The sequence below is a fragment of the Maylandia zebra genome, linkage group LG10 (genome assembly GCF_041146795.1).
Source record: "Maylandia zebra isolate NMK-2024a linkage group LG10, Mzebra_GT3a, whole genome shotgun sequence".
Classification (NCBI taxonomy): domain Eukaryota; kingdom Metazoa; phylum Chordata; class Actinopteri; order Cichliformes; family Cichlidae; genus Maylandia; species Maylandia zebra.
In genome coordinates, this window is record NC_135176.1 from 10,979,781 (window position 1) to 10,998,299 (window position 18,519).

The 18,519-nt window shown below is 42.7% G+C and overlaps 2 protein-coding genes across 3 annotated transcripts; both read right to left on the bottom strand.

Moving 5' to 3' along the window:
* Positions 1–787: 787 nt before the first annotated feature.
* tm7sf2 (transmembrane 7 superfamily member 2) lies at positions 788–11,809 on the bottom strand. Of its 2 annotated transcripts, none has more exons than XM_004557302.4 (11): positions 11,703–11,809; positions 10,721–10,803; positions 9,684–9,880; positions 9,145–9,199; positions 8,563–8,757; positions 8,167–8,270; positions 5,740–5,859; positions 5,488–5,656; positions 5,305–5,385; positions 5,020–5,142; positions 788–1,290 (listed from the first exon to the last, which is right to left on the bottom strand). In XM_004557302.4, exons 2-11 carry the CDS (start codon positions 10,791–10,793, stop codon positions 1,130–1,132), a joined length of 1,278 nt encoding a protein of 425 aa, XP_004557359.1. In that variant the 5' UTR covers positions 10,794–10,803; positions 11,703–11,809; the 3' UTR covers positions 788–1,129. The 2 variants fall into 2 exon arrangements, with proteins under 2 accessions (XP_004557359.1, XP_004557358.1); XM_004557301.5 differs by lacking the exon at positions 11,703–11,809 and adding an exon at positions 11,634–11,696.
* A 224-nt stretch (positions 11,810–12,033) lies between these two features.
* vps51 (VPS51 subunit of GARP complex) lies at positions 12,034–18,365 on the bottom strand. The gene is made up of 11 exons (XM_004576346.5): positions 17,919–18,365; positions 17,430–17,559; positions 17,174–17,320; positions 16,855–17,074; positions 15,769–16,660; positions 15,409–15,624; positions 15,215–15,298; positions 14,996–15,130; positions 14,788–14,909; positions 12,975–13,062; positions 12,034–12,884 (listed from the first exon to the last, which is right to left on the bottom strand). The coding sequence occupies exons 1-11, from the start codon at positions 18,093–18,095 to the stop codon at positions 12,624–12,626; spliced, it is 2,472 nt and encodes an 823-aa protein (XP_004576403.1). The 5' UTR covers positions 18,096–18,365; the 3' UTR covers positions 12,034–12,623.
* Between the last annotated feature and the right edge of the window lie 154 nt (positions 18,366–18,519).

The following is an 18,519-nucleotide window of genomic DNA, read 5'->3' on the forward strand; positions in this document are numbered from 1 at the left end:
GAGCATCAGAATGGCGAAGAAAGGTTGTTGGTGCCAGATGGGCTGGTCTGAGTATTTTAGAAACCACTGATATGCTTTGATTTCCCCCACACAACCATCTCCGTGGTTTGCAAACAACGGTCAGAAAATCTCCAGCGAGCGGCAGTTCTCTGGAAGAAAATGTGGAGGAAAGTCTGAGAAGAAGGGCCAGATTGATGCAAATGGACTACAGCAGCAGAAGAGCAGACCGAGCACCTCTCCGCTGAGTTGAGAACAGGAAACAGGCTACAGTTTACACAGGCTGAACAAAGGTGAACAGAAGATTGGAAAAACATTGGAGAAATGTTGTCTTGTCTGATGAGTCTGGATTTCTGCTGCTACACTTGGATTGTAGCATCTGAATTTGGTGTGAAACAATGTGGATCCACTCTGGTGGGGGGGTTCATAGCACACAGCCTCCCTGGGTATTGTTGCCGACCATGTCCATCCCTTTATGACCGCAGTGGACCAATCTTCTGAAGGCTACTTCTATGCTGCAACGTCACAGAGCTAAGATCAGGTCATACTGGTTTCTTGAATGTGGCAATGAGTTCACTGTGCTTGAACAGCCTTCACAATTACCAAACTCAGGCCAATACAGAACCTTTGGGATGTGGTGGAAACCCACTAAAGGGATGTGTCCACTGAGTGTATGAGTCACATTTTCACAAAAGAATGGGCTTGACTTCTGCATACATAATGCAACGATGTGAAACATCATCACGTTTTATCTTCATATTATAATATAATTATTTTATTTCAATAACACTTTCGAATACTTGGTGTTTTGTAGTTGTTTATTTCCAATGTAGTTTACTGTGGCACCACATTTTAAAAAACAACAACAACAACAACAACAACAACAAAACAAGACACTGTAAAAAACGCTTTTACGCAGACATTCTTTGAACAAAGGCACTGATATTTATGGATTTGTTTCTGCCGTCCAATCAGTATTTAAGTCATATTTGTTTTTCCAAAGAGATGTGGAGCGCAGACGCTAGTCATCTTTGTTTCACTGAAAATAGATTTACATGAAATTATTGCTAGGTTTGTGTTCAATAAGTTGTACGGCAGTTCAGATCCCTCTCCTCCACATCTTCTTTTCTTCTTAGTATATATAAGGGAAAATCCTGTAAGGCACACGTCGGCAGTATGTGTCCCAAGCCAGCCCGTATTTGGCTCTACACTGTCTTTCATCACGGGCCTCTCGGTGAATCAGTAAAACGGTGAAGTATATGACGTAGAAATAAGGCAGAAGATATGAGAATCCTATAAATAAAGAGGCACATATGACAAAAAACACAAGACAGTATTATATGATTCAGTAATGAATGGTGAAAAAAAACTAGTACCTTCTTTTGCTACTGACATCAGCATTTGTGATTTGTATAAAACAAGCTGCAATCAAGTGTACATCCTCCTCTGCAAATAGCAGTTTACTTTCTATTCAGTCTTTACTGTACAAAAGCCCTGCAGTGAATACCAGTCTAATTAAGCTCTTAATATTCAGTGTTGATTCATCACAGTAATCAGAGCAGTACCCCTTGTCCCTTTAGTCAGCGCTTCCTCAGTCCAGGTTTACAGGGGACCACTGAGCTCGTTTGTTAGGGCAGCTTTCATCTGTCATCACTTTTTTTTTGGAGTGCATATTTTTGCAGTTTGTGCTACAGCGATAAAAAAGGATAAAAAGCAGAAACTAAAGAATGCGTCTCAATTACAAAAGCAGAGAGACAAATGAGTCACATAATGTTGAATATCAATGAGAGTGTCAGCTATACAAAAGTCTGACAGTCACTATTTCAGGAAGTGGGTTTTTGAGAGAACAGGGCAATTTACAGAAGAACAAAGAGAACAGTTTCCTGCTGCCTTTGTTGGAAGCACACCAGTTGCAAATGTAATGCAAATATTTCATAAGGACATGGAGGTAGTCTGAAAAAAAATATCACAGTGCACAAGGCCATTAATACCTTATATAACCAAAACCACATCAAACTGTACTGAGAGCACACAAAATGTGGCATTAAATGCTTAGTTAGATTGAGGCTGTTTTCCATCCGGTATTTACCACAATGCAAAAAAAAAAGAAAAAAGAAAAACAATAGTGGCTCGGTGAGGAGGGGTAAAACAGGTCTTAACTGCTGTTTGTTCCTTAAGTGCTGAGCAACAGTTCAGGGTACCCCTGCCATTAAGACTCCACCGTGGGCACCGAACATGTCATGGTCCCCGTATCTGCCTGGCTGACTCAGGTTGGCTACATATGTTTCTTGTTTACATCTACCTCTCTCACGCTTGCCGTGTCTCGCCGGGGCAGAGCTTATTGCGGGCTCCCGCCCCTGGCCCTCGCACCTGAGGTTAATCACACACCTGTGGCTCATCGCCTAAACTCATCCACTACTTAAGGCAGTGGCTGGAAGCATCTCGTCGCTGGACTATTGAGTAACCTTGGTAGTAAGCTCCGGAGTACTAGTCTCTTGTTGCCTTTTCGTATCGCTGACCCTTTGGATTAATCACTTGTTGTCTGTAAACAGGAATTCTGTTTCCCTGGAACCCTTGGTGTGCAGGCTTGCTGGTGTGCTGTGTTTTTTGTGAAGTCCCTCGTGTGTGAACAGCTCCTTTCCCGGATTTCCCTGTGCCCTGGATTCCCCCCGCCCTCTCACTTGTATATATTTGCACCTGGTGTTGTATAGTAATAAACGGAACTGTATTCTAGCTGCCTTGTCTGCGCTTGAGTCCATCCCACTTTGTGACAGAACAGGTGAGACCAGGTGGGGATTGATCAGGATGAATGGCCTGCCTGATCTGAACCAGAGTGATGTTTATCTGTTGGACTTCTGTGCTAAGTACAGTTTGTCAAAAACAAACACCATGTTCAAGAAGAAGGGTGTTCGTAAGCAGGGTCCTGGACAGGTGTCGTGTACCCAAATGTACAGTGAGGACCATTTTGCAGAGCCCCCAGTCTGTGAGTGAGATTTTCATCCCAACCTCCAGCACAACTTCTGAAGCACTCAAAGGAAGGTTGGGTTAAAAAGAGGAACATGCTGCACGAATCTGCAGCTGCAAAGTGGCTGGTGTCTGTTCTGCCAGCAAAGAGTTCAGCCCTGTTAGTAGCTGAAGGAAGGTCAGGGAGGACTGGGTGAGAGCAAGAAACAAGACTTTTGGACAGCCTTGAAACGATTCAGGGATACTGTCGTGTGACAGAATGGGAAAGCAGCTGACCTCAACTTAATATAATCAAGCAGTGGACGGAATACTTCCACTGAGGACCCCCTCAATCTTATTATCAAACCCAGAGGAAGAGAAGAAGTGAGGGGGATGACCAACCCATCACTGGGGGTGAGGTCACTGAGGTAGTTTAACAGCTCCTTGGTCACAGAGCCCCTGGGGTGGATCAGATTCTCTAGAAGCATCTTAAGGCTCTTGATGTCCTCCAGGACCAATTACACAAGGATCACACTTTTAAGCCTCGCTGGAAATATTAAGCTACTAGATGTACTAGAGAAGAAGTTTGTCCACATTGGTCCTCCTGAAGCTCAGTTAAAGAAGTTGTATGTAGTGTATGTAGTAAAATCTAGTTTTCGTCCTGGTTGTGGAATACTGGACTGCTTCTTTATCCTGCTGAGCATGTTTGAGGGTGTATAGGAAGTTCTTTTACTTATGTATTAATCACATTATTTTATTGTAATGCCTTGGTGCCACTGGATTTTAACATGTCTTAAGACAAATGGTAGGGGGTGTAGTAAGGATCTTGGGGGAAACAGGAACTCCACAGGAAGAGTCTTTTGTCTCTTCAAGGACTCTGGGAGGTAGCAAGGGAGTGTGAACCTTAAGGTGTGAAACAGCTGTGTACTGCCTTTTGTTCCTGGAGAAGGTATTTAACTGAGAGCCATGTTAGACTCAGGGAGAACTCTGCTGACCGTCTGTCCCGCGGACATGCAGGGGCTCCATCAAGCTTGGTTGTCTGTTCTTTGTGTGCTTTGATTAAAGAATGTTAGCTACCGCTCGTCTGCAGGCTTTATTTAAATGGAAAACTTCCACAACAAGGGTGTGTGGGAGTTTGCACAACCAGTCATGTTCTTTGTGGACTTGAAGAAGGGGTCTAACTGTAACCCTCATGTGTATGTGCTTCAGGAGTGTGGGGTATCTGACCCATTGCTATGATCCATTTGGCCCTCATTTTGCAGTGAGAGCTTGGACTTACTGGCAATTATTTGCTCCTGGTGTTGGACTTGGCCAGGTTTTCATGGTTAAGTTTAAAATATTTGAAAATCCTTGGATCAGCACCCCATACAAAACGCTATTTAAATACCAAAAACACATCTTTCCAATCATATTATAAAGGTAGATAAACTCAAAGGAGTTGGAGCACGCCGCAAACACTCCCCTACTGGCCATAGATCTGTAAATCTCTACTTGTGCGGCAGCGACACACCCATTCATTCTCCCTCTCCTGTTTCTTCTGTTGGTCAGTCTTTCTCAAAGCGATCAGTTGTATATGCCAGGCTCACGAGTCACCCCTGATCCGATAAAGGCTTCCTCATACCGCAGCTTGCTGCTTCATTATCAATAAATGCATTTGGGGTTGGGGTCCTTGCAGCTAAATACAAACGTAAAGATTTTCTTAAAACGACCAATTTGAGGTATAATGACAATAAAAATGAAAGATTATGACTTTTGCTATGAGTTACTTTGCTATGAATGTCACTAATCCAGGGATTAGTGACATTCATAATGAGGAGGTCAAAACTTTCGTACATGCATACAAGTAAAGTTTCCGAGAAAAAAAAGAACCTGGATTTCACAGTGGATCATTAACACAACCAGCCATCATTATCCATACTAATAATAAACAAGGCTGAAGATGATTATTACTCAGCCTGACATTAATCTCTTATCCATGACTTCACCCACATATGCTAAAAAAAACTGTTATGTCAGCGTGGCCTTCTTTTCTAGCAAAAAAAAAAAAAAAAAGGGCAGAGAGCTTTTAAGATGTCTTACCACACGGAAGGGACCAGGCAAGGGCCATGAGGAGGTCCCCAAGGTAATTGGGATGACGAACGAGACCCCACCAGCCGGACACCAGCAGCCGCTTCCCTGTTGCTGTGGCAATGGTCTCCAGTCCTGTAGGGAGTCGTAAAACGCACCGATATTTCTGAATAAGATTTACCAACTCTCTGTCTCCCTCCCCACTTTGATGTGAGGAGGAAAGCAATAAAAAAAAAAAAAAGACTTTATCTGAATGCATTAAAAGATAAAGATAAAAACGGAGGGAAACAAACTGACTAGTGACACTTGGATGAGTGGGGTCCCGCCTGAACTGATTCTTCTGTGAGTTGGATTGTCTGAAAATGTAATATCCAATACCTGACAGCAAAAAAACCCCAAAAAACAAACAAAAAAAAGGTTCATTATTCATTTTCAGCCACTTTTCAGCAGAACAGCAGAAAAGAGCTGACAAGCGATTACCATTCAGTGCTATTATGGCTGCAGCCTTGAGTGAACTTAGGGTCTGGGGGTGCACAACCAGGAAGGCTGCCTGCAGGCCGTACGTGAATGGAACCCAGGCCAGATCACCAAAGACCAGCATGAAACCAAAACCATCGTGTACAATGTCCATGGTGGTCAGGACAGCCTCCTGTTACAGCAAAATGAAGCAGACATTAAATAAAAGCAGTGATCAAATAAAGTAAAAAAAAAAAAAAAAAGTGTGACTCTCACCTCATTCCACAGAGCGTCCGCCACGTACAGCAGCTGGAAACTGTTGACCAGAATCATGGCAAGGGAGGGGGATCCTCGGAGCTCCACCTCCTTCATCAGCATGCCGAGGTTAATGACCACCTGAGGGGGTCGTGAATAATGATGAACACAAGTGGGGCTGCGTGTGTTCATTTGCACGGGCAGACAAATTCCTTCTGTGATCATGAGATTGCCAACTAAAATAAATGGATGCTGTCATTATTCTACTATTTATTTTGCAATAAATAAAAAGCTTCTTTTGGCTGGTCACTTATTCTCGTGTGGATGGATCCACATATGCGATTTTTACAGATGATGCCCTACCTGATGCTACCCTCCCAGGGATTTTCATCTCCTCCCAAACTCAAACAGGGGCTCTTTCATGTGTTAGGCAAATTAACCACTACACTACAGAGCCACTGTTTTTAGGATTAATAATCTGCCAAATAATGTCTCACTTAATCGAGTCTTTCGTTTGTGCGTGAAATATAAGACACATGTCCCATTTTCTGTCTTTCTAAATAAGAAAATTCCTCCTGTGATGAATTGATTATAAACATACAGTAAAAACCTACTCTGTATTTAGGTACATTTAATCTAACATAACATGAAACAGTATAGACTTCATTAAAAGTCAAGTCTTAGCCTTATCCATCCATGAGATCATTTGCAGGTCTTGTTCCAGTTTTCTTGAGTGAAAATTAAGAATGAATCTAACTTTGGCAAACCAGTCATGTCGTCAAACAAGTCCTTGATATCTTCTTCACCTCCTCTGAATCACCTCAATCTGAATGACAGCTTGCAGTCAACTCTGGGTCACATGTGAGGTCTTTTGCGTAAATGTCCAATTTACATTTGAACTATTTGTGATTCAGGGCGACACGTTTAACCGTATCTCGCACAGAGTCTTTCCAGTGCTCGAATGAAAGCCCAGACTAGGCGCTGTGATCCATCATTTTATGTCAAATGGAATGAGCTGGAGTGCAGAGTCTAGAGAACAAAAAAATGTGCAAATAATTACAGCGTGCACGCCAATCAATTGTCTGCCATTTGGACTAATCGAATAAATGATTAATAAATGCATTATCACACTCCAAATGCTTTCTGAGTGAAGGATATTCTGCAGCTGCATTCATTCCCCAGACTGTTGTCATTTATGTTCCTAGTGGGAAAAGAAATCCATACATCGTGTACATTTTTCCGACTTGATGATACACGAGAATGCAGAAACAAAATAAATATTTCACACTCGAGCTATAAACACTTCCATAACTCAAACTGAGTTATTAAATATGAAGCTGATTTAGATCTAAGAAGCAATATTTGGCACCATTATACCAAAGTCCAAGGAATCCATTAAATTATTAAGAAAGCCCATTGTGCTTTAATATTTGAGACTTTATCAACAACTGTGAAATGCTGAACGTTAAAAGAAAGTAGTTTGGACGTTGAACAGGAAATGAAAATATCCCACACAGTGTCTGTAGCCAGTTGGTGGAGGCTTTTTCTGGGCTCTCCCACGCACATGGCTTTAAAACATTCACATGTGCAAAGGTTTTTCCTTTGTACACTGTAAATACCAAAGGAAAACGGCTGCTCGCATCAGTGCTTTACCAAGACGCTTTAACCTTCTGCAGTCTCGGTGCTGTCGTTTTTGTGACCGGCGATGACACTGAGAACCTCGTGGTCATTTTAGGGATCTTGTTTGAGGTTCTACAGCACATTTAGTCTAATTTAGTCTGATGACTCAGACACGGATAGCTGCGCGCACCCCAGTCCTCCAGCAAATGTCTTACTGTGTCAGGTCAGCAGGGAGAAAAGCTTTTGATTGTGACTGTGTCAAACTCACAGACTGCAAATTATTATGGAAGCTCAGAGGAGAGCAATACCGCCACCTGTTGGTTATGTTGGGCTCTTGGACAGAAATGACCATCAATGTTATTTAATGCAACGTGAATCTGAAGGTGTTTTGCACACTTACAAATACATCCGGGTAAGACTCTATTATCTGGCCGGGTCTTTCTGTGCAGAGTCTGAATGCTCTCTCTGCGGCTGTGTCGATTCTGTCCGAGTACTCTGACTTCCCCCCACAGTCCAAAGACATGCAGTTAATGGGGTTAGCTTAACTGGTGATTCTGGTGTGATGCGAGTGTGAACGGTTGTTTGTCTCTTTGTGTTAACCCTGAGACATAGTGGTGACCTGTCCAGGGTGTACCTTGCCTATAGGGATAGGATAGTGGAGCCACTTGGATAAGTGGAAGAGAATGAATGGATGACGACTAACTTAAAAGGACCTTGTTATCTCATTAGAGACAGTTTTCAAATGTGTCTCTTATAGAGTACTGTATTTATAAATCTTTGAACAGTGTCAAGGTGAGCCAAGTAGTTTGCTACTCTGGGTAAACTCACCCAGCCAATCAGGCCCGGTCTGAGCTCGCAGAAATATTTCAGGTCAAAATCTCCAATCCGGGGGTTTAGCTCCCGCCCGATGAAGAAGTCATAGAGCGGGTTTCCTAAATCATATCAAAGAGAAAATCACAAAAATCAAATGCTATAATTACATGCTGACATAAAGGTAGCAGAGTAGCAAGTACAGGAGCGCTATCTCACTTAACAGTTTGCCTCATGCATAATGCCTACAAGCTCCTGTTGAGCGTGGCAGTTAGATAATTACCCACAGGAACACCCAAATCCTCCAGCAAACAATACAACAAGCCTGTGGACGCACTGAATGCTGCCAGCTGCCGGGTTCAAACCGTGTTTTAGCATGGATTCAACCTTTATTAATGATCCTCAACATCTCACCTGTGTTTCCCCCCAAAGCAAGCGCATGGGAAGGAGCCCAGAAGGAGCGGATGTAGAGGTAGATGGAGAACAGGAACGACACTGCTATTGCACATACTGCCAAAGGCAACAGCAGCTCAAACAGATACCCCAGAGGAGCCCCGAGCCCCAGTAACAACATCAGGAACACACCGCTGATGCACAGGCCATGAAAACCTGAGGGAGGGAAACAAACAACACAAAATGTTGTCGCCTGGAGGAGCGAGATAAGCAGGCTGACAGAGGCTTGCATGGAGAAAAAGGTAAAAGTTGGAAGAGCTGAGTATTATGTAACTTCAACTTTTAGATCAGACCTGTGGATTTTAGATTTTCTTTTCTTTTTTTTTCAAATATACTACAGTCAGCAACACAACTGTGAACAACACATTTGCAGTCAAAACATGTATAATACTAAAGAATAGCTGTGAAACATTGCAGATAGTGCAGCAGGATTACAAATTATTTCACACTTAGGTTTAATATTTAAATCTGTTTCTTGAAGGCGCACAGATTCTGTCCTAAACAGAAATGCTTGTAGTTATATCGCGCCCTGCTCAACGATACCATTTATGGGATACTTGAGGCGTGTTCCATCTCTGAGCACCAGCCCCTCAGACACCTGCAGGCAATAAGCAGAATACAACACAAATCATATGCTGCATACCTATTACAGTGTCATAAGGTCAATAATTCAACCCATTCTTTCTCATTTCTCATTTCTTCATAATTGTGCAGCTTAGAAAGTTCCTCTGTAAAAATGCTGGACTCTATAGGCAGAGAGCGCCTATAGCCACAGATGAACTGTATTATACAGGTCGCTGTATTTTATAAACTTCTCAGTATGTAGCAAAGGAGAAGTGTTGAGGCGTGTAGCTCTGAAAGAACTCTAATTGCAGAGTACAGTCATTTAACCAAGAGGATGATCACACCGACTGGAACTTAACAGACAATAATTATCTTCTGATTTATTAGTATTAATTATTACACACAGCATGTTATAAAGCTATGTTTACAGCTTCAGTATACACATAAGCTAGATCACAAACCCACAGCAGATTTCACTGTAAGTTTCACATTGAATTGGGCTGATGAACATGCCGTACCTTTCCTAATGGCATCAAATAGATGACTGCATGCAAAGCAAACCACCCAAGAAGAAGCACGGGGGCCAGCGGGTCCCACAGCTGGTCAGCTGAGGGGAGGGGGGGCGGCCATTGGAACAAACTGGCCTCAGGAGATCGGCTCAAACAGATCAGGAACAGCACCGTTAACGGAAGAAAGATGGGAATGCACACGGCACCTGAAAGATGAATACAATTAAAGAATCAGACAAAAGTATGATGACAGGTTAGGTGCGTGTTAAGACAGCATGGCTGAGACAACATGTAGAGAAGTGAAACAGCATCTGTGGAGATTTGGCATTGCAGCACATTAATAATGCATATGCAGGTAAACTGTGGTAACTCTAATAACTGCAGAGTAGCAAAACAATTCAGTCAGCTGACTGTAAACATCAGTAGTGGCGGATGTGAAATCTGTAGTTAGCTTAACTGGAAAAGCACGACATGAAGCATCAAGCACATTTCACTTCAGCAATGATGAATCTGACATAGGAGGCTGCCTTGATTCTTGATTAGAGGTGTAATGACGGAGATGATGCTGTGATGCCAGCGATCATTACTACAGTGCAACATCCTACATCCTATTAGTTTTACTGAGGCATCAATCTTATGGTCCACCAAACAAACTGCTCAATTTAATAAAACAACACATCTCTAGGCAGTGTCAGCATCATAAATAGCGCATTCTTTTGTATGTCAGCTAAAATGATCACCACCGCTTATTTCTTCCTTTTATAAAATCAGGATCCTCTTAGCTTCTATCTAATTTGTATATAAAAACAGCATTTAGCTGCAGGGAAATGCAAGTAATGTGATAGCACTGCATTTGCAGACAGCAGCTTGAGCTTCAGAATGCATGAATGAATCAAAGGAAAGAAAAGTTGCTGTTGTTTTTCTAGTTTAGTGCAGCAATGGCACATGCTGCATCAATGCTCAGCACTGTGATCATGGCAACGTGACATCAAACTAAATCAAAGATGTCTACTAGCGCAACATTAAGACACACTGCTGTGACTTACCCAGGGTTCCTCCAAATTCCCTCTCTGAGTCATGTGACAGTTTGTGTTTGAGTGCTTGACTGTTTGGTCTCATTATTGTGCTCCTGTTTAAAAAGAAGACAATAAATACAATAGGTTAAAAGGTTGTAAGAATGACAACACAAACCCCTCAGAGACTGTATTATTATTAAGATCTTGAAGCTTGAACTTTTTCCCTTGAGTATTTCCATTTTATTGGGCACTTTTTACCAACTACCAGCAATCAGTAATGATTATCTAAAACCGGAGATTCAAAGAGCATACACACTGCAATACACTTATAACTGATTTAATAAACCCTGTAAACCCACAGAGGCCCTCCTCAGGTTAGACAAACTGAGATTTCCACCAGACTGTACCAACAAGACTGTCAGCGTTTGAACTCTTTCTGTAACAAAGCTGTCAGGAAAGTGAAGTTGACTTCAAAGGCATCTCTCCTCTTTCAGTAAAATCTAAAGCTGAGGGCTTCCGCTTGCAGTAGAGTAATTTTTAAATGATTCTATTTGTACTTTTACCAGAGTAGATCCAAGTACTTCTTCTACAGGTGCATACTTTTCAGACTATATTTGATGTAAACCCCTCACACTGAATGGCGAGGCCACAATAATGATGCATTCAAATACTCAAAGGGAATTCTAAATGTGGGCTAATAATCAAACTTGACAAAAAGCAAGAGAAATGGTCAACGAGACGATTAAGAGTCATCAAAAAGTCATTATGGTTCGATTTAAAAACCTTTTTCTTATAAAATGTTAAATTGCTGCTTATTTCTGCACACCCGTGCTGGACTGTTGCCATGGGTGCCATAAATAAATAAGGCAAAGTTCAGGTCAAGCTGCTGTCAGTTCCTGAGCAGTTCTGCTGTGGACAGTGAAACACGGGTCGGACCAGTTACCTGTGAACGAACTGAAGGCTTTCCGCAAACACGAAGAGTGCAAATCTGTAGTCCTGTTTAGCTTCTTACCGGTTACTGCAAAATGGGATGTTTGCATCAAGGCAGCTCGTGAGCGTCCATCCAGCAACCTGCACACGGACACGCCCCCACTACGTTACCGCAGCACGAAATCCTCCCCGCGCCAATCAGGAGGCTCCGCGGTCATCAGAAGAGGGTGGGAGAAAAAGGCTTAGCCAATCAAATGCGATCGTCAGGTGGCGACAGTCAGCTGTACCCTCCAGATAGTAGAAAATGTTGTGAAATTCGCCTCAGTCACTCTCATGTTCACAAGTTTAGATCAGTGCAGAGCGCAGTGCTATATCTACAAGCTGATTTCAACAGGGACAGCACAACCTCCGAATCCCACATTCATACACTTTTATTGCAGACAAGCTACATTTAAACATTCCTTTCATGGAAACAAGCCCAGAAAACAGACTCAAACGACCTGAAGGTAGCAGGTAGACACACATGGATTACATAATCAGAAAATTATTATTCAGCAAAGCACTCTTAAAAATTATTTATTAATACATGTGATTTTCACAGGACACAGCTTCTCTCTGTAGTCATTAATATTATGTACTCAAGGTCAATATTTTATCCTTCAAGTGAAACAGGTGCTAAAAGCTTCAGCTTGTACAGTGGATTATTCAACTCTATCTTTGTATAAGGAGGAGATGGAGATGATTTTATTCGTTTGTAACAGTTACGATATCAAACCAAAGTGGTACAGGCTCATTTGGACTTTAATGACAAGCACTTCGATTTAAATCTGCCACAAATTTGCCGTCAGTTAACAGCTACTACTGTTTGATTTAGTGTTGAAAAAGTAATCATTCCTGACTCGTTCGATCTGGATCAACAGACTGAACAGCAAGTGTTGAACAGAACAGAAGTGTTTAAATTTGGATTCATGATTTCGGTGTAAATCTTTCCATCCCTCGAGCCTTAGCCTCTTTCACAGATAACTTCGATAACACTCTGCTCCATTGGTGCAGGATCCAGGCAGCGGTGGGCGGCGCTTCCAACGATCTCATCTAGCAGGAAGTGCACGAGATTCTCGTCGGAAACAAAGCGCCACAAGTACATCTGCAGGTAGTGGCAGTCCACCTGGATCTGCTGCAGCCCGTATCGGCCAAAAGTGCGCAGGCGGACACACTCCAGGAATGTTTTTAAGCTGATTTTGATAATTCCCGTCATCACGGACACCTGAGGAAGCAGAAAGACGTGCAAGTGAAAATCTAAGATTTTTCCTTTTTCATTTTGTTAAATGAGGACCATCTGCAGATCTGCACCCACCTTGTTGAACTCCACTGAGCTAAAGATGTCGATCCTTTCAGAGAACAGCTTGTGTATGTTGCTCAGCAGATTGGTATCCATGGGAGCACTGAAGGTAAACAGAAGACAAATGTTCAAGTAAATGCGTTTAAAAATAAAATAAAAAAAGTTAAAGTATGATTAAAAATGCCTATGAAACAACTGACATCGTACTTTCAAGGATAATGTAACACTGTATCTGTGCCTTTTATTTATAATATTTTAATAACCACTCAGTGGTTATTAAAATGTCATTACAATGTCATTACTTTATGCTGACATTTCCAAAATCACTCTCTGTACTCTACCAAAATAAATAAATAAATGAATCAAAAATAGGGTGTCAAACATAAGGCCCATGGTCCAAAATCGGCCCAACAAAGGTTCCAATCTGGCCCTCTGACTGGCATAGAAAAATGTGAATGCAAGCATCCATTTTGGAATTTTTATTGTGTTTTCAGAAGTTTTAAAACTTTTCTTACTTATAAAGAGCTTCCCTGTGGCCATTCACAGCAAAGTAAAATAATTAAGAAAAGTAAAGTAAGATAGGCAAAGAATTACAGAAAGATTCCTGTTTTTTCACTGTATATTGTAATTTTTACTGTGAGTCAAAAAAAATTTCAGCCTTATAATTATAGGACGGTATGGTAACAAGCTACCAGATCTTTCTCTGTAATTTTACAAATTTATTTCTCACAGTTTAAGCCCAATGAGTCATGCTGACAGTTTTCTTTCATTAACTGCAGCAGCATTTCTTCATCACGTAGAAAAACCGAGATGTAGTGTTGAAATTACACTTCTTTTTCTTATATTGGGATATATTAGGGATTAAATGTTTGGTTAAACTTCCGGGGCTCTTACGGTCAAAATAGGCTGCATGTGGCCCACAATATAAACAAGTTTGACATTCCTGATTTAAAATTTGCTTTCGCCCCATTTATAGGTAGCTCTGCACCACTGCTAGCACTATTATTAACTATTTTAAGGTCAATTGCTGAAAATCCCATTCTGTCCACTTGCACTGGTGTGTTTGCAGTGCACACTGGATCACATGCTCTGTGGTTAAGAGGACAAAGTTACAAGCCAGAGAGCCATAACTTGTAAACAGGTTGAACATGTGCTGCATGCTTACACACCAGTCAGTTAGTTTCTACAGAAATATTTATCTTCAGATACCTCTAGACATAGACCGTTATGACCTTGGAGACAAACTCGCAGCACAAAACTGTGTAAATGTTGCAAGTAAACTACACGAATTATGCATTTTCACCTTTGACCTAATGCACGGCCTCTGAGCTTGAACACGCCAACCTTTTCCACTGAAAACTCCTGTTTGGGAGTTGGTATTTGTTCTCTATGGAAGTTTGAAATCACAGATGTTCAAGAACATCCAAGTGCTGATTGAAAATCTTGACGGGAAACATTGGACAAATTTATAAAGGCCCTTCTATTGTTTCATTTTCTACACATTAGACTCTACTTACTCTACTTTTGCGCAGTGGTGTCCAAACCCAGGCCTCAAGGGCCGGTGTCCTGCAGGTTTTAGATGTGTCCTTGATCCATCACAGCTGATTTAAAAGCTAAATTACCTCCTCAGCATGTCTTGAAGTTCTCCAGAGGCCTGCTAATTAACTAATCATTTGATTCAAGTGTGTTGACCCAGGGTGTTATCTAAAACCTGCAGGACACCGACCTTCGAGGCCTGGAGTTGGCCAAGCCTGGTGTGAACAGAACCAAAAAAACCCCCAAAACCACAACTGCCACCAGCTGAGCAGTGTGTGTAGAGCTATGGTACCTTGGGGTGTAGCTGGCAGCATAGCGGGCTTGCTGCCTGGAGCTGCTGTAGACAGAGAAAGTCCTTTTGCTGGAGTCGCTGCTGTGCGCTTTCCTCACGCCCTCTTCATACAAGAGACCAACCTATCATGCAGAAGGTTAATAAAACACCCCGTTCATGTGGGATCATGGGTGCATGAGGACATTGGGACAGTTGCAAAAACTCTCACCTGCACATCAATGGATGTGGTGTCCTCTACTACTCTCTTCATGACAGCGCGGACATTTCTTGGCTCAATAGTGTTAACCCAGTCTCTGGTTTCAACGCTTTTTCTTAACATTTGGGAAATAATCAGACCCTGAACCTGAAGCAAAACAAAAATAAAGCAACTAAATAAAAAGGTTGTTTCGCTTTTGTGACTTTTAAAGGTTGTTGATAAAAAGCCTACCTTGACATAATGGTTGAGTAGTTTCTGTGCTGCCTCCCTGGCTTCTGCACATAAAGTTGTAACAGGTGTTACGGGACTGTGGTGCTGAGACAGAGAGCAAAAAGCACATTCTTGTCATTACCTTTGGCAGAGTGACTGGCTGATAAAAGAGATCAAAAACATAATGAGAGCTAGTTCTCCTTGTTTTGTGATACCTGTACAAGGAACTGTTCATCTGTGAGAGTAAGTATGTAGGAGATGGTTGAGGTTTCGTACTCCAAGCAAAGACGAGACAGCAGCAACAGAAGGGCTGGGGGAGTTGAACCTCCTTTGTCTCCGGCGGTCTCACAAAACTGCCGAGAAGACTGGCATACAAACTTGATAAAGCTCACCACCAGGCTCTCACGTACACCCTGGCTGCAGAATTCACCCTAAAAGGGGGGGAGACACACACAAACCGGTATCACTCGCACAATGTAGAGACAACACGCAGGGTTACAGTAACACATGATGTCACACATTAGTTCAAACAAATGAAAATTATAAAAGGTAGTTTGGGAGCAGAAAATGTTCACCTTGAAGTACGGCTTGTTAGAGAATGTGATGTCCTTAGCTGTAAAGAGATGCACTGATGCCAGCACCGACTTAATCTGATTGAGAATTGAGGCTGACAGGGAGGAGAGCAGCTCTGGTAGGCTGGTTGGAGCGTCTCTGCCAGAGGCTGGCCCAGCCACAGAAGTGCCAGCCACAGAGAGACGAGGAGTTGCCAGAGCCTGCCTCACGTCTGTCAAGCTGTCCATGTAGAAGCTCTGCAGAGCGGAAAGGTACTGCTTGACTCGCTCCGTCGCCGCCCGTATCACAATCTCCGTCCCCTTGTTTGGCACAGCTGAGCCAGGCAGAAGTTTGGCCACAGCCTGGAGTCTGCGGTGGAAGCGGTCCAGCGCACGTACAAGTAGGGAGTTATCCCCAACCCCTTTCTCCTCTTGTATTCTCCGCTCGACAAGCATGAAATATCGAGCAGCCAAATCATCCACAAAGGCATGCAGCTTGCCATTTGCCATCTGAGGAATATTTTTGGATGCCAGCTCGCCCTTTTGAGCATGGTTGATAAACAGTTCTTGATAGGAAGTGATTACCAAGCATAAGCTGCTCACAAACTCATTGCAGCCTCTGTCAATGAATTCCAGGATGTCAGTATTTGATGCGGGGGAAGGCAGAGAGCTGTTTTTGGGGGAGCCGTCGGTCGGCGATCCGGGGGCTGTTGCAGACGACAACCCGTGCGCGGAAGCATCTTTTGTGGCTGTGGACGGGTACGGCCTTATCTCTGCTTCCAGGCCCTGAAGATCTGACTCAAGGCGAGACCGCGCGTGGCTCAGGAATTTATCACAGAGCTCTTCTGCAGGCTCATCCAACTGCAACAGAAGCTCCACACACTCTGATAAATCTTTGGCACTTGACCCACCATCCCTATGATCACAAGAAGAAAAGACAGAAGCAGAAATGTAATGAAATGTGTGATTTTTTTCCATGAAGTTTGGTCAGTCAACTCAATTTGTGTTTATTTATTTGTAATTTTAATATCTATGCAGTTGTGTCAAACATGCTGTTTATCCTAATTAAAATAATTTCTCTTATATATTGTAATAACTAGTCATTGTCACCTGAACTTCTGTCGAAGCTCCTGGGCCAGCTTGTCCATGATGGCGTGACAGTCATCCTGAATTCCCTTGAAGGAGGGCAGGTGGCTGTACTGCTGCAGTACGCAGCGGGCACGGCGGTGGGTGTTCACCGCCTGAGCGTAGGCCTGCAGCTCCAAACATTTATTCAATCTTGCGGGGAGTTCAAACAGAAACTGCAGCTTCCTCAACAGAGTGTGAACACCTGGAGTGAAACATGGTAAGACCCCCAAAATAAATAAATAAAATATGAATCAACCTATTAAAAAGTTTAATCCAAACAAACAGTCAGGTTAGGTCTCACCAGAGAGTTTGGTTATCTGCGCGTGCTGGTCTTGAAGAGTGCCGCTGATCCGAGCGCTGAACTCTGTGATCGCAGCCATGTTAGCAGACAGACAATCCATTTCATCTTCCATTTTCTTGAAGTCATTCTTCATCTTTCTTATGGTGTCTGGCAGAAGGAAAGAAAGAAAGAAGGATATTTCAGCTATCCAGGTTTGCACAATTTAATGTCAGCTTACGTTAGGGCAGCAGTGTGTGTGTTTATGATGTTCCTTCACCTGTAGCAGATATAAACTTGTTGTAGTTTTCATACACCAGGGTTTGCATGTCGCTGTCCAAAGAGCGGATCTGCCTGACCATACAGGTCTCCTGGTCCATCAGCTCCGTGAGAGAGCACTCCCTCCTGAGCTGGATTTGGATATTTAAAATAAAAAAGTTACTGTACGTATGCTCAGTGGTCATTTGTGTTTTCTAGATATAGTGTGATATAGCATTAAAACTGATTCATTCCTCACTGTTTGGCAAAGACAGAAGCAGATTTTTAAAAAGTGTTTTAAAATTCACAGCCATCTACATCTTCACCTGTAGTGACATTACAACTGGGACAAATGAAGGAAGTAACATTACTGCAATCTGCACTGTGTATAGTATTGTCGATTTCAGCATTTCATTTTCTATTATCTGGCATCAAGCTTACGCTAAAATTCTGAAGCAGTCCAGCTTTGTGAGCCACTGAGCGGATTACAATGACAGTAGCAGTTTCGCACCTTGTTGAGATAGAGCTCCGGGTCGAAATGAGGCCCATTGATGTCGCAGGGATCCAGGGACTCCGGCTGCTCCGGGGCCTTTCCTTCCTCATTCAGCCCGTAGTAGATCTTCAACATGCCGTGCACCCTCCGCCTCCTTCCCGGGTCTTCAGCCACCGGCACCGAGCCCTCGTCCATAATGAACGGCGGCCAGCTGTGAAACGTTTAAAGTAAAATAACGATAAACAAAGGCGACGACAAACCAGCTGACAGGAGACAAACGACAGCCACTAGCACTAGCGGCACACAGCTCCTGTGTAATCGCTGTGTGTTTAGCCTCGCTGCCAACTGGAAACAACAAACTCATTCAGGATAAATATTCAGAAAATGTCATATTTTCTCTGAGACAGAAGCAGCTAGGTGGAAGCGCTGTTGTTTCCGGGTTTCTAGCCTATCCGGTGTTACGTCGTCCACCAGTGCACGTAATCTAAACAGCCAATTAGAGCAGTTTCTCTTTGTTTAGCTTTTTATTCACTAAAGGCTTCAAAATTTATGTATTTTATGTAAGAATGTATTTTTTGGCAAAGTATAGACAGAGACAAAGCTCATAATTGTTCAGGTA